Raw genomic sequence first — 14289 nt, 5'->3', positions numbered from 1 at the left:
ACTTCAAGAATGAAAGAAAATGGCTTACCTGATATTTTCAGGTATCCTTCCATTATTCCAGCATAGAACTATATTCAACTATATTCAGTTTCGATTTTAAAGTATCTAAAGGTCCGGGAATTTCGGCACCAAAATACATGTGTATAAAAATTGTCACGTTTATGCTCACGAATTCACGATTCTATTTTTTTTTATATAAAAACAAAACATTTAATGAAGAGCTTATGTACATTATTTACATTATTGAAAGCACAATCATACATATATTATAAATTTTCCCATCATAGGGCCAATATTCGTTTATCAAGAACAATTACCGCTATGCGGCCAAGATCAGATCATTTTCAAGGCGTCGCCCTCAAGCTGACTAAAAGAGAAGTGTAATACATTCCTTCTCTGCCGCCAGTCACGTGACCTAGTCGGCGACAGACGATAAAAAATAAAAGAAAAAATGAATCCATCGGAGGGAAAAAGAAATAATTTCAACAGTAATCGCGAAAATTTTCAGGTATCATATTTCAACAAAAATAGCCATTTTGACTAGTATAGAATGCAATTTAACAATGGTTTTGAGGGACATTTGAACGTAAGGACAGAATAAATGACTTTTTTTCCCAAAACATTTTGCGAAAAAAGGATTTCAAATGGATTCGAAAGAGGTATTTTTGTGACCTCTGTGCCTACGTATGTATCTCGCATAATTCAAAAACGAGTAGCCTCAGAACGTTGAAATTTTGTGCATGGGACTGCTATAACAGGTAGTTGCGCACCTCCCTTTTTGGTTGCAATCGGCCGCACCAAATTTATATATATATATACCCATTCTGTTACTCGGCTCCGTGAGCTAAGTTTTTTCTTTATTCTTATATGTTGGTACATTGTGCATTTTCTGCTTCAAAAATGATTGAATAGTGTTGTTCTTATCTTCCGGTTAAGATTTTAATTAATCTGCATACAATGTAAAATTACCAACAATTTAAAAGTTGTTTAAGTGCGGCTAAGCCTAATTTTTTTACCATAGCAGCCATATTTGTTTTCATTTGAAATTTAATAGAATAGTGATTTAATCCAATTTCTGCACCTTCACTGTCTTTTTGCCGAGTGGAACCAAAAGTAAGCTTTCAGTTTTATACACCGAAAAATCTGTCTTCTTTCCCGCTGGCCAAACTTCTTGTTTTTGCGTAGAAACTCTAATTTTAATTGTAAAAATTGTTTTTTTTAATTGTAAGAGGTACAACCACCCACTTGTACTCGTATCTGATGTTGGAAAATATGGAAACCAACTGAAGGTCCATGTACACTGCTCAAAAAAAAAAAAAAAAATGGGACAGTCCTATATCTCCCGATCTACTGGGCCGATTGACAAAATTCAAATTGCGTTCTTCATGTCTCGAAAGCGCGACTTAGGATATATATTAGATTTATATATAGCACTATTCTAACATAGGTATTTTGACACAAAATCGGACTTTTTCTGAAATAACATACCAATTTTTTTACATATTTCGATTCTACGACTCAAATTACGCCTAAATATGAAATTTTGTAAAATTTGGAGCGAAATTTAGGGAGAAATTCACAAATTTATGTTGGCACTTTTTTGTCAGTTTGCGCCAAGAATACTTCACTTGGCGAACTTCTTAATATATGACAACCTAGTTTCCTTAGGAAAAAAAGTCACCATCGTTCCTTTTTTCCAAATAATATTCTTTATATTATATTTTTCATTATAACTTATTATTTTAAGTAATTTTTTCTTTTCGAATTTCATTTTAATTGTTTAAGTTGCACTTTTTTTTTTTTTTTTTTTTTTTCGAATAACTGTTTTAAAAATTTCTATTTACCTATTCGAACTGCGTAAATAAAGGTGCAGCGTTTATTTTTGTCATTTTTAAATTTTTATACTTTTATTTTAATTGTTTGTGTTGCATTGTCTCTTCAGATAATTGTTTTAAAATTTTCTATTTATTCCTTCGAACTGAGCATTTTAAATATATTTATTAAAATCAATTTTCCAGAATTTGATTTTATTTATTTGAACTGCGTTTTTTTCGGAAGAATACTTTGTAACCCAGACTACGATGCGTTTGAAAACTGCATACTATATTAAAAGAGAAAATACAGTAAAGCACAGTTTTACACGCCTTTCAATGTTCCGTTCAGAAAAAATATATATAAATACGAGAGATGTATAACCGATATTTTAACTTAGGATGACTTGCATACACTGCTTTAAACAGTTTTATCATTGTGCCCATTGCTTTACACAATTTTATCCTACATTTGGTTTCTTAAAATGTTATTCATATTTTAGTCAAATATTTTATTTTTGAAATCGCAAGAATCAAATATCATAAGATTGAAAAGTTTTAAATTTAAAAAAATACGAATACTAAATTTTACGAAAAAATTTATTTTTCTTCTCTGTTTCTTTAAGCATTCTAAAAGTATATTGAAAAGTATCAAACTTTTCGAAACATTTTGGTATTTCTGACAATCATTTTAAATAAAGTTATCGCCTTCCATTTAATAAAGGCCCAAAAACGGCCGAGCGGTAAAGTTGCTGAACACTGGTAGTTCACTCCGGGGTTCGAACCCCGGTAAACGGGCTGGTTGCATGGGCGTTTTCGTGGATTTTCTCATGTGTACCGCGTATGACAGCTGGTTTCCCTTAGAAAGTTCTTCACGAAGTATTTCGTCAGAGCCTTTATCAGTCTTTAGAGGCTAAACATTTTGAAGCTATGAGATGAAAGGAAAGACTGGTTTCATCAAAAGGTTTTGGTTTATTTTATTATGACAAAGCACACTACGGTTATCTGCCTAAGGGGAGGGATGCCTTCCTAGAGGACTTAAGGGAAACTGGCTCGCATACACGTTACACATGAGGAAAACCACGAAAACGTCCATGCAGCCAGCCCGTTCGCGGGATTCGAACCTCGGACCGAACTACCAGTGTTCAGTGACTTTACCGCTCGGCCGCTAGTTCATCAGGAAGGGAAAAAAACATCTTTAAGTGACATCCACATACATCACTGGATAAACTCCTGAATCTTCAAATAATTCGACTGAGGAAATCATGGGATTCACCATTTGTGATACGATATGATGTTCTATAACGTAATTTACACAACCATATAGTTTAAAACCAGTCGCTCCTCACTTTAATCTGCAATGATATCGTTTTGTCTTTTCTGTTAACACAAACTCAATTGATGGTATTTGCTGGTGTACTCGTCCAAGTGTTTTCTCTTTGAACACCTAAATTCTTTGAAGTATCCTGAAAGTATATTCGAAAGCGTCCAACTTTTTGAACATCTTGGTACGTCTGACAGCCAAATTTCCCTGCAAATTTTTGCTTACTTTTCTCCCTAATTTTCTTCTTTCCTTCCACAGTTATTTTCAGTGCTCACACAAGAAAATTAAGATATTTCGACTGCTAGACTTCCATACATTTTGCATTCTTGTCATTTTTTTAAAATATCAATTATATGAATTGCGTTTCAGCTAAAGACAGCTTTTCATTTAGTCATTTTAGCTATAAATAAAGTTTAAAGCGAAGTCCAAAGGATAAATAATTTAATTAAAAGATTTTTGCTAAATGACAAAGAAATAAAACAGTCCAGCAGGGTTTATTCTGTACCACAGAGTAACCCGATTCTTATATCGGCTGAAACAATCTAAATCATATTAAAGATCATGTTTTTTTATACAATCTATAACGCGAGAGAAAAAATTAGCTTCTTAAAACATGCTTTCTAAGAGAATTAATATAAAAATTTATATTTATATATATATTTTTTAAAGTTGGGACTTGAACCAAACTGTCAGACATTTAAAGCTTATTTTACATGGTGGTTATTATTAAAGTTCCACTTTGAAATGGTCATAAAAGGAAAACTACCGGACCAAATGTTATCAAACTTGGGAATCGTGTAAAGGAGGTTATGAGAATTTATTTTCGGCGGAAAAAGAAGAGTTCAAAAACTCACCATCAGGGGAAAAATGGCGTTGTATACAATATTGTTAAATGAAATAAGACACGAAAACATCTGTTTAAAATGTGTTTAATATTTTCCGAAACGTGTTACAAAGCATGTTCAATGTAGCGTCCAGCATTTTCCGAAAGCAAGTTAAATCATGTTACTGCATTCTCAACAGCAGCTCTTAGCTTATCAGGTTTGGTTTTGGTTTGGTTTATTAGATTACGGCAAAGCACTCGAGGGCTATCTGCCTTAAGGGAGGACTTTTTAAGGGAAACTGGCTCGTATACACGTTACACATAGCATATCAGGAGGAATGTTATCAGTGTATCACATTTTTCATTTCTGCCAAATTGTTTAGATTATCACCATAAACAGTGCTTTTGAGATAACCTCATAGACAAAAGTCACAGAGGTTGAGGTCTGGTGGGAAGAGGGGAAGTGTTGGCCTATAAGACGTTCATTTGTGAAATGTTGCCTAAGTAACTATGCGACACTCTTGAGGTGGTGCCCAGCCCTGCATAAAAATCGTAGTATCTAAAATGCCACGTTACTGCAGTTCATGTATCACGAAACATTTTAATATTGGCTCTAAGGAACTGCAATCGCAGTGGTCCAGCTGTCGACTGCTCTTCAGAAAAAAATGGTTCAGTTATAAAACTAGCTGTCATTCAAGAGTAAACGGTGTGAAATGACTGTTATGCAATCGAATGTAGTAGGAGAATGCAACGGAACTAGATAGATAACATGAGAGATTTCTTTGGCCCAAATCGATTAAAAGCGTTTTGAATCAGTATCTTCATGTTTTAGTGCCGAATTCAGGCTTAAAAAATTACAAATTAGCGATCTGTAAGAAAACGATTTCCAGATTGTACGCACTTGTGAGAGTGATTTGCGATCTCACATTTTCTAATCGCTAATTCGTGGTTTTCACGGACGAAATTCTCACTTACAGGGATGGCGCACTCGACATTTATCGAATTTAACGTCTTTAAATAATAATTTGCCTACTTCAAAGTTTCTTAAGGGTATACAACATATTAAACCCGTTTAACAAAAGGTTAAGTTAGATACCGACCTATATTTCGTTTAACAATATTGCATACAGCGCCATTTCCCTCCCTGGTGGTGAGGTTTCGAACTTCCTTTTTTTCGCTGAAAATAAATTCCCATGACCTCCTTTACACGATTTCCAAGTTTGATAACATTTGATCCAGTAGTTTTCCTTTTATGACCGTTTCAATGTGGAACTTTAATTATAACCACTCTGTATATTATTAAATTTTAATTTGAAGCTATGCGTTATATGTATACCATGCGTAAAATTTTCGCTTTTATGGAAAAATAAAAAATCGAAGCAAATATACTTAGTATAATGGACCAAAACTGAAAACATTTCCCCTCCCTCCGAAAATTAATTATTAAAATTTCGAACTTGAATTTACTGGGTTATCGAAATATTTAATTTGACTTATCTTCTAAGTCCTAGTTCCGACAACAATTCCGTCAAAAATTCCGAATTACTTAAGCTAAAGTTAAAGATTTAGTATATATTCACTGTATGTTAATAAAGTAATCAGAGTGGAATAAAAATAGATTATAGAATTTACGCTGATGTAACTTTTTGTCTGACTGCACAACATGTAATGGAAGAGAAGGTTTGTAGAGATCTGTTTTTCACATGCCTCTAAAAGTAGATGTCATATTAATTTTGTCTCTTCAATTTCAAAAAACTTTCCTTTGAGGGGCAACTTTAGTTTTTGAGAAAGAAAAAAAATCACAAGAAGACAAATTTGAAGAACATGCAGGACGATTGAATATACATACTTATTTTCCGAACACAAGCGGTTCTCCGACTGGTTATTCAGTAATGAAAAGTGTGTGTATTGAGAATACGGCAAAGCACTCTAGGGCTATCTGCCTAAGGGGAGGGATGCCTTTCGTGGAGGACTTTCTAAGGGAAACTGGCTCGTATACACGTTACACATGGGGAAAACCACGAAAACGCCCATGCAGCCAGCCCGTTCGCGGGATTCGAACCTCGGACCGAACTACCAGTGTTCAGCGATTTTACCGCTCGGCCGCTGGTGGGCTCAGTAATGAAAAGATGCATTGTCATGCAATACAAAACATTTGGAATACGTTTTCTGGCTGAATAACGTAAGATTAAAAGTCATCTGCTTAATTCACATCCATTTACAAGTCAACTACTCGGGCAATTGCAGAATCGTTTTGATCCTGAGCTTGTAAGACAAACCTCATATCACTGGATTTAAACACTTCTTTAATCTTCCGAGAACGTTCCTTCTTTAGCTCATATTCCAAGAATATTAAGTGAATACAATTATTGCCAAAAAAATTGAATATTCACTTGCACTACGGCTTGGTATTTTACTAACGAGTTAACAAAACTTAAATTCTGCTTTTTGTGTCAAAGAATACAACAATATTTTAAATATTTACAAATAAAATATTAAATTGGAGATTTAATTGGAGCCTCACCAGTTGCCTAGCATTTAAAGATTGTTAAATACTAATTGTTTGTTGCGAAGTCTAACCCAGGCTGCATGGTTGGTTTTCGTAGTTTTCTAGGTTCTCTTTACAAAGGTTCTCTATGAAAGCATCTTAATCAAATAGCTCCCATGTTCTTTCTATGTTCGAATAACCAACTAACCTAGTTTAAGCGCGATTTCCAAGTGCAGTTACTAGTAAAATCCGAATACTCATTAAAAATCCTGTAGCTAGCCAATCGGGAGTAACATGAAAGATACGGAACCAATAATTGAAATGCTTTTACGGTACGCTGTTTCTTAACTTAGATGGTCATTCCTTAATTAAATAGCCCACCAACAGCCGAGCGGTAAAGACGCTGAACACTGGTAGTTCGGTTCGAGTTTCGAATCCCGCGAACGTGCTGGCCGCATGGGCGGTTTCGTGGTTTTCCCCATGTGTAACGTGTATACGAGCCAGTTTCCCTTAGAAAGTCCTCCACGAAGGCATCCCTCCCTTTAGGCAGATAGCCCTCGTGTGCTTTGCCATAATTAAATAATCCAATCCAATCCTTAATTAAATATAATTGATTTGTAACTTTTACTAGAACTGACGTTAAGGATTGAAGTGCAAATAAATAATATCGTGTGCAATCTTGATTAATATGAAATTTAAAATATTTGCATAGAAAAATGTTTGCATTCAGACAGAAAGGTTTTTGAAATATTTGCAATTACTTTATAAGAAGGATTTATTAATAACAGCAATAATTACTTATTATATTACTGATGATTAGGATTCAGTTCTTGACAATTACATTCTAAATTAGAATTTTAAGGATATAATGAAAATACGCTACGCACAAAAATACATTTTAGGAAAAAAATGAGTTGATTTTTTATGTTTTAAAACTTCTTAATTCATTTAGTTAACATCGTATCCTCGTTGTTTATTGAATCCAGAATGTTGGTGTCGTTTATATAATTATTCTTACTTGTCCACAGAATCTGCTGACTTATCCAGCCATTAAGTAGCTGCAGATCATTTCTACATAACCATTGAACTTCCATTAATTCAGTCTCTAGAGGGTTGTATGTTTATATCATAATTTGACTTTTATAAAAAATGATTATTCTAAATATTATGTTTCTATAAAAATATATTGTGCTTTAAAAATATGGATAATAGTATCAGCCGCTCTTTCAGCCACTTCAAAAGCAACAGTTTGTTTAGAAATAAATTATGCAGTTAATGTCATAAAATTCAAATAAATATCAAACGAAAATTCTCAGTTTTAGACAATTCGATTTAAACGAAGTAAAGTAGCAGACGATAAAACGCCGAAGGTAAAAATTTACTCTTACAAAAACTTACTTTTAAATTTTTTTAAAAAAGAAAAGATACGAGAGAAATTTAAAAAAAAATAGTTAAAAATTTGAATAATATCATCTATAATTTAAAAAAATAGCCTTTCATATAGTATTAATAAATATTTATTACGCATCATTGAGGGAAAAAATGTCATATAATTAATTCTCCGTAAAATTTTACTTGAAGTTTAAGGTTAAAAATAGCTGTGGCAATTCAGTGTAACAAAAATCCATAGACCACATTTGGCGTTATTATCGCTCAAAAAAAAGGTGCCAAATTTCAAAACGCGAAATTATGTAAATTCGTGTATATCTTAGAAAATTTTGAGTAAAAAAGTCTAATTTTTTGCAGATATGCTTAAAAATACACCTACTTTAAGATGATGGTAAAAATTTTATAGGTTATAATTCAAAATGTTTTTCGAAAAATCTATAGAAATTATTTAAAAATAAAAATTTAAAAAATAAAACGCAAAAAATGGGTAAATTTTATTTGGAATGAACCAAAATTTCGAAATGTGAGAGAAAAAAAGAGATATTAATAAATATTTGCCAAATTCAATTAACATTGAGGAGCTAAAATTTTGAGAGCTAATATTTTAAAAACTAATCGTACGATTTTTACAAAACTTGGTATTCTGGCATAATTTGACTCGTAGAATCGAAATATGTAAAAAATTGGTATGTTATTTCAGAAAAAGTCCGATTTTGTGTCAAAATACCTATGTTAGAATAGTACTATATATAAATCTAATATATATCCTAAGTCGCGCTTTCGAGACATGAAAAACGTAGTTTGAATTTTGTCAATCGCCCAGTAGAACGGGAGATATAGCACTGTCCCATTTTTTTTTTTTTTAGCAGTGTACCTCAGTCCTATCAATACTTCCGTAATCTCTGCAATGGCTTGAAACTGACTATCTCAAAAGGCAAACGTAAGGCTTTTATTATTCGAATAAAGAAAGTCAAAAGCAACATCAGTCAAGGAAACACCATCAGTGATAGCAGGATGATAACTGTGAAAGAACTAAAATATCTCAGCCTCACATGAAATCGAAGATTGACTTGGATTCCTTACATTAAAGAGCTTAAGCACTGTTTTAGCCACATTGCTAAAAATGTACTCCGAACAGCTCAAAGGGACAACAGGCGACTCAGCTTGCAAATTCAAAAGACGCACTACGTAACTGCGTAACTGTCGTCGAAAAGATGGTCACATTTGGTGCTCCAGTCTGCAAGCAATTAATGCAAGGAAGAAAATCAAAATATCTTCTCACAGTCAAACGCTCATTTGCGCTAAATATCATTAGGGCATTTCGTGCAACAGGTACTGCATCGGTTAATGTCGTAGTATGTCTAAGCAGGTCATTGCATATTTACATAGAGTAAGAAGCAGTAATCTAGTGAGTACTTCTTCTTGGCATTCTCAAGAGCTCCATCGATGAATGGCATCCTCTAAACGACTATGAAATGCAAGTAACAACGCTACATACTCACCTAGCTCTTAAACAACAAAGTGTAAACATACATCTGCACAATGGTAACATCTATAGCAATAACGCTCGAACTATATATGTATAGATGGCTGTGTCATGGAAGACAAAGTAGGAGCCCTCTATTACTTAACACGTTCGCTGACAAAGCCGATGCTGTGCGTTTGTTTATACATGCAAAACCCTATCTGAATTTTTATGCTTTTAAATAATTTTCTGATGTTTTTTTATTTAAATATAAATATAACATATTTTTTAGAAATAAAATCGTATACGTATACTCTTAGTTCGCATATGAAATAATATGTTTGCTTCCTATGCCAACTACGAGATAACTAAACTAATTAAACAATACTCACCGTTCTGCCTATTCACGTAAAACTCCTACATGTGCGATACGTAATTTTTCCATTAGTCTTACACGTGTCACTGAACCAGAATTTGATCAGTCCGTTTATAACATTTCCCATAAGAATAAACCCAAAAAAATGGTTTTGTGTTTTAAACATTTAATTATTGTAGTTACGTTTTGAAAACTAAATGATGAATTTCAGTATGCAAAGTGTATTATTTTGTAACTATCTGTACGTCAGACATCTAAACATAGCATGCATTTGCTACGGCAATTACTCGTACTGGTTGACTTAAACGAGGCAATCAGTAACAAGTTATCTTGTAGCTGGCAAGTAAATCCAGTTTGCAACTTATGAACATTCTCGTAGATAACAGAGAATATGTTGAGCATGGAGCAGAAACTTTACACAATGGAAGCAGTGACTGGTGAAAACAACACCGTGTTTCAAGCGGAAGGAGTAACTATTTGCAGGGTCATCCAGTGCATTGCTTAGCAAAATCTACACGACATCCCCACTCGCAGTGAGAGCATATCGCTACTTGTGTGTGCCCGTTCCGAACCATCATTACACATTCCCAATCGTATTGCATATCCAGAAAGATTTTCGGAGACATCAGTATCATAACGCCTCTATCTTTTGGGAAAATGCGCAGCAAGGATCAATGGCAGCGAAACTGCGGTCAGACTAGCCAAGGAAGAAACTTCAGGAAGTATTCATTATACATAAACAGCACTTTGGCCATACTCATACGTGAAGAAACAAATGAAACGAAGGCACAAATAAAAGGCCAAACATAGTAGGGTGAATATGCATAAGGCTGTCGCTTGTGCTGCACGCAAGTCTACGACAAACTTAACATCACTTTCCTAAATTTCCTTGATTAATAACTTTCCTTAATAATAATAATTTCTCTAAACAATTTGTTACAGGACACTGTTCCTTTTTTGAGTATTTCAATGAAGACGTCTTTAATACTGTCCAAACCATTATCTTTTCATATGACCTCTTATCGGAGAATATGCCTTAAAACCCATAGTAACAACACAGAGACGTACTGCGAATTTACAAATTTATAATAATGATCTGTGATGGCAAGATCACCCAGATTATCAACAATTTAGCAAAACACGTCCTCTACTTATGATTGACTTTACAGTGTTCTTTTAATAGGGGGAATGCCTTGATCCAGAGCATAATATTCTCTAGGTTTACTTTTAAAAGTGTAACCATTTGTTTTAGTGTAATTTTGCACCTCGCAATATGTTCTATAAAGTTTGTAGCGTGAATCTGATAATTTCGATAGGTTTTTAGATTTTCGTGTATATATTTTTTAAAAAATTAAAAGGCTTTGTATTTAATAAGGGTTTCTAGATTTCTTGACAATGACACACGTCATTAACTATTAAAATGCCCGTTTACGCTTCGTGCCGACTAATTTTATTTAGTCCATGGCTATTCTAATTGCATTTTAGGCAATGATGTTAACTTTAATTAAAATGACATACATTATAAAATTATTTCTTAATATGATAATTATATTTCAGACATTAAGAGTTCTTTGTGGCAAAGAACACGGACTTCAGCTATTGTTTAACACATTAACGCATTCTTCTTGAAATTTATTTTTTCAAATTACAGAAATTATTGAAACAGATATCCATCAATAAATATAGATCAAATACTTTATGAATCTTTGTGAATATGTTTCAGAAAACACCGAGGCTCCTATACTAACCACAGACGGAGCTTTGAGACTTGAAGTCAGAAGCATAATTCTACTCAGTACTTCCATTCTTAACATATCAGATACTGATTCTGATAAGGTGTTCATTGTTATCAATAGCTTGCCAGCAAATATAAAGATTTTTAGAATGTCTGACAAAACTGAAGAAAATTTGCTACTCAATGATACCTTTACTTCCAGCCAACTACAAGATGGATGGATCTTTTTGAAACATATACAAGGAGTGCCAGTTGATGGTAAGTGCACCTGGGAGCAAAAGCTCCCAGTTATACTATTTTCTCGTTAAATTGATATTAAATAATAAAAATATAAAAGTATAAAATGTACTTTTGCAGTAACTCTAAATTACTGATTAAAACTTAATTCTGCTTGAAGAAGATGATAAAAATTAATACTAGTTTTTAATTTTGATGGTACAAAGTTCAAAAGTTTTCCAAGTGGATTTGTTGATACTCAGATCCCTTTTCGGGAGATGGGGCTATGTCTGCTGGCTATTTTATATATCAGTTAATGAAAGAGTTATAAGAGCCTAGAACATTTTATTTTTTCGAATACCGAGGTTCTAATAAGATTATTTCTAAACGCACGGAAGGTCTTTAAAATAAATTCATATATGTAGGATTTACTTTCAAAAGAACACGGTAGAGCACGACTTAAGCATAATTACTGCTTTATTTTTACTAATATTAAATAAATGAAATAAAAGATAAAAAATAAGAGTTAATAATTCAGATGGCGATCTCATGATGAATTCCAACAGTTCTACAGGATTCATGACTAACACACAGTCCTCAATAAATACATTCAAGGGCCCGTCTGCCCTTTTATGGCTAGCTATAGACAAGCATCGTCCGCTTGTACCACAAGGAACTTGAGCCTCCAAGGAAACCGTCTGTTTCCCACCAAGTCCTTTAGTCGTCTGCTGCTCTACAAGCTACGCTACGTCATGGCTTGCTGAGCATGGACCTTATTAGAAATAGACCAACCTAAATGGATTTTTCTCCCTCTTCTAACGCATTCCTGGCTGTCACCTTGACCACATCTAGGGGAATAAGGAAGACTTTCAGAAACTTACTCTAGTTTGCTAATGCAGCGCGTATAATTGTCAAGACACATGGTTGTAGCACCTCATTTCACAAATTAAAATTTTTAGATATTTTTACTTTTGAAACTGAGACTGATTTTTAAAAATTTACGATATTTATCAAGCATAATTAACGTTCCAAATAATTATAAAGCTGTTGCATGCTTTCAGGACTGGGTATTTTTTTAAGCTTTTTCTATGCAGTAAGAAAATTTGTAACTACTTCTTTCAGAAAATAATATTTTAAATATGAACTAATAGAAAATTTCAAACAAGCAATTTTCACTTACAATTTGTATGCTTTTTACTGGTGTAAATAAGTAAAAAATACTGAAGTACCTAAAAACGAATTTTGAAAGGTTTGTTTAAAATTCTAAATTGTTCTGCTTTTTTAAAATTATCTCTGCATATAATAAGAGATTGGATTGGATTATTCAATTACGGCAAAGCACACGAGGGCTATCTGCCTAAAGGGAGGGATGCCTTCGTGGAGGACTTTCTAGGGGAAACTGGCTCGTATACACGTTGCACATGGGGAAAACCACGAAAACGCCCATGCAGCCAGCCCGTTCGCGGGATTCAAACCTCGGACCGAACTACCAGTGTTTAGCGTCTTTACCGCTCGGCCGCTGGTGAGCCCATGTAATAAAAGAAAGAGTCTGTCTGTGTGTCTTTCGTTCGCGCTGCGCTAGACCTACGGCTACGAAATTTGGTACATAGGTGCATCTAGACAAGAGCCAGTGCACCTCGAAGCGATTTTTTTCGAAATTCGAATTCGAATTTTTATTATGTGATTTTGGCAACAATTTTCCTGTCTTATTGTTGTTGATAGATTTTTGATCAAATTGCATCATTTTGAATAGTTTCATTCTTTTAGAAATAGGGATTTGGCAAAACTTTTTCATCCTATCTCTTATGTCACTGTTTTTAAGAGATTGACATATTTCATTGTCCTTTATATATATATATATATAATACATTTTTATTGATTATTTTTATAAAGTTGTTTGTTCTGCAGAGTAAAATTCTGCGCGGAATTTTATGTTTTTTGCTTTCATGTTATTTTTTGCTTATTTCACTGTTTGTAAGATATTGAAAAGTTTTGCATGATTTTTTTTTTCAACGGAAAGTTGGTTAATTTTTTTATTAGGATAATTAATATTTGTATTAAGGGATATAGCTAATTTCATTGTAATTTTTTTCTCTTGAAAATATAAGATAAAATATCATTAATTATACTTTGCTTTTCAGAATTTTTTGTTTTTTGTATTCTTTTATGTTATTTATTGTCTTTAAGATATTGAAAAGTTTTGAGTGATTTTTTTTTTAGGAAACAAAGTTCTTAACCTCCTTTATACCAGTTGAGTTCTTAAGATTTTGCAAAGAGAAGATGATTAATTTATTTATTAGGATAATTAATATTTGTATTAAGGGATATTGCTTATTTCATGTAATTTTGTTATATATAATAACTTTTTTTATAAAGTTGTTCTGCAGAGTAAAATTCTACGCAGTTTTTAAATTTAACGTTTGGTGTTCCCTTCAGCCATTTTTCCGGTACAATTAAAAGCCAGACGAAGGATGGCAGAAAAGCTGCTAGTAGCTGAATATTTTAGCATAATTTCAATAAAGGAATTTTTTTCAATTATATTTCATAATACACCATAGTGATAAACACTTTCGACACCTTAATAATTTTTATATATTTATTCTAATGTTAACTTTAATAATTAATTGTGCTATTATTTTATAGTAATTATTTTTTAAATTTA

General features: G+C 33.0%; 1 protein-coding gene across 6 annotated transcripts in view; it reads left to right on the top strand.

The window, feature by feature from the left end:
• LOC118199880 (extracellular matrix organizing protein FRAS1-like) overlaps nt 1–14289 on the top strand; it is a 284180-nt gene that overhangs the window by 86471 nt on the left and 183420 nt on the right. For all 6 annotated transcript variants that reach the window (XR_015042588.1, XR_015042590.1, XM_085821910.1 and 3 more), the window contains exon 22: nt 11400–11669. Coding sequence is in view for 4 of the 6 variants with exons in the window: in XM_085821910.1 (XP_085678036.1) it covers nt 11400–11669 (270 nt within the window). In the remaining 2 variants the exon portion in view is untranslated. The remainder of the gene's footprint in view (nt 1–11399; nt 11670–14289) is intronic.

Source organism: Stegodyphus dumicola, chromosome 8, assembly GCF_044657685.1.
Source record: "Stegodyphus dumicola isolate Sdum_Otavi_A_Nest chromosome 8, ASM4465768v1".
NCBI classification, from domain to species: domain Eukaryota; kingdom Metazoa; phylum Arthropoda; class Arachnida; order Araneae; family Eresidae; genus Stegodyphus; species Stegodyphus dumicola.
Note: the sequence above shows the minus strand (reverse complement) of the source record. Positions and strands in the feature narration are given on the sequence as shown.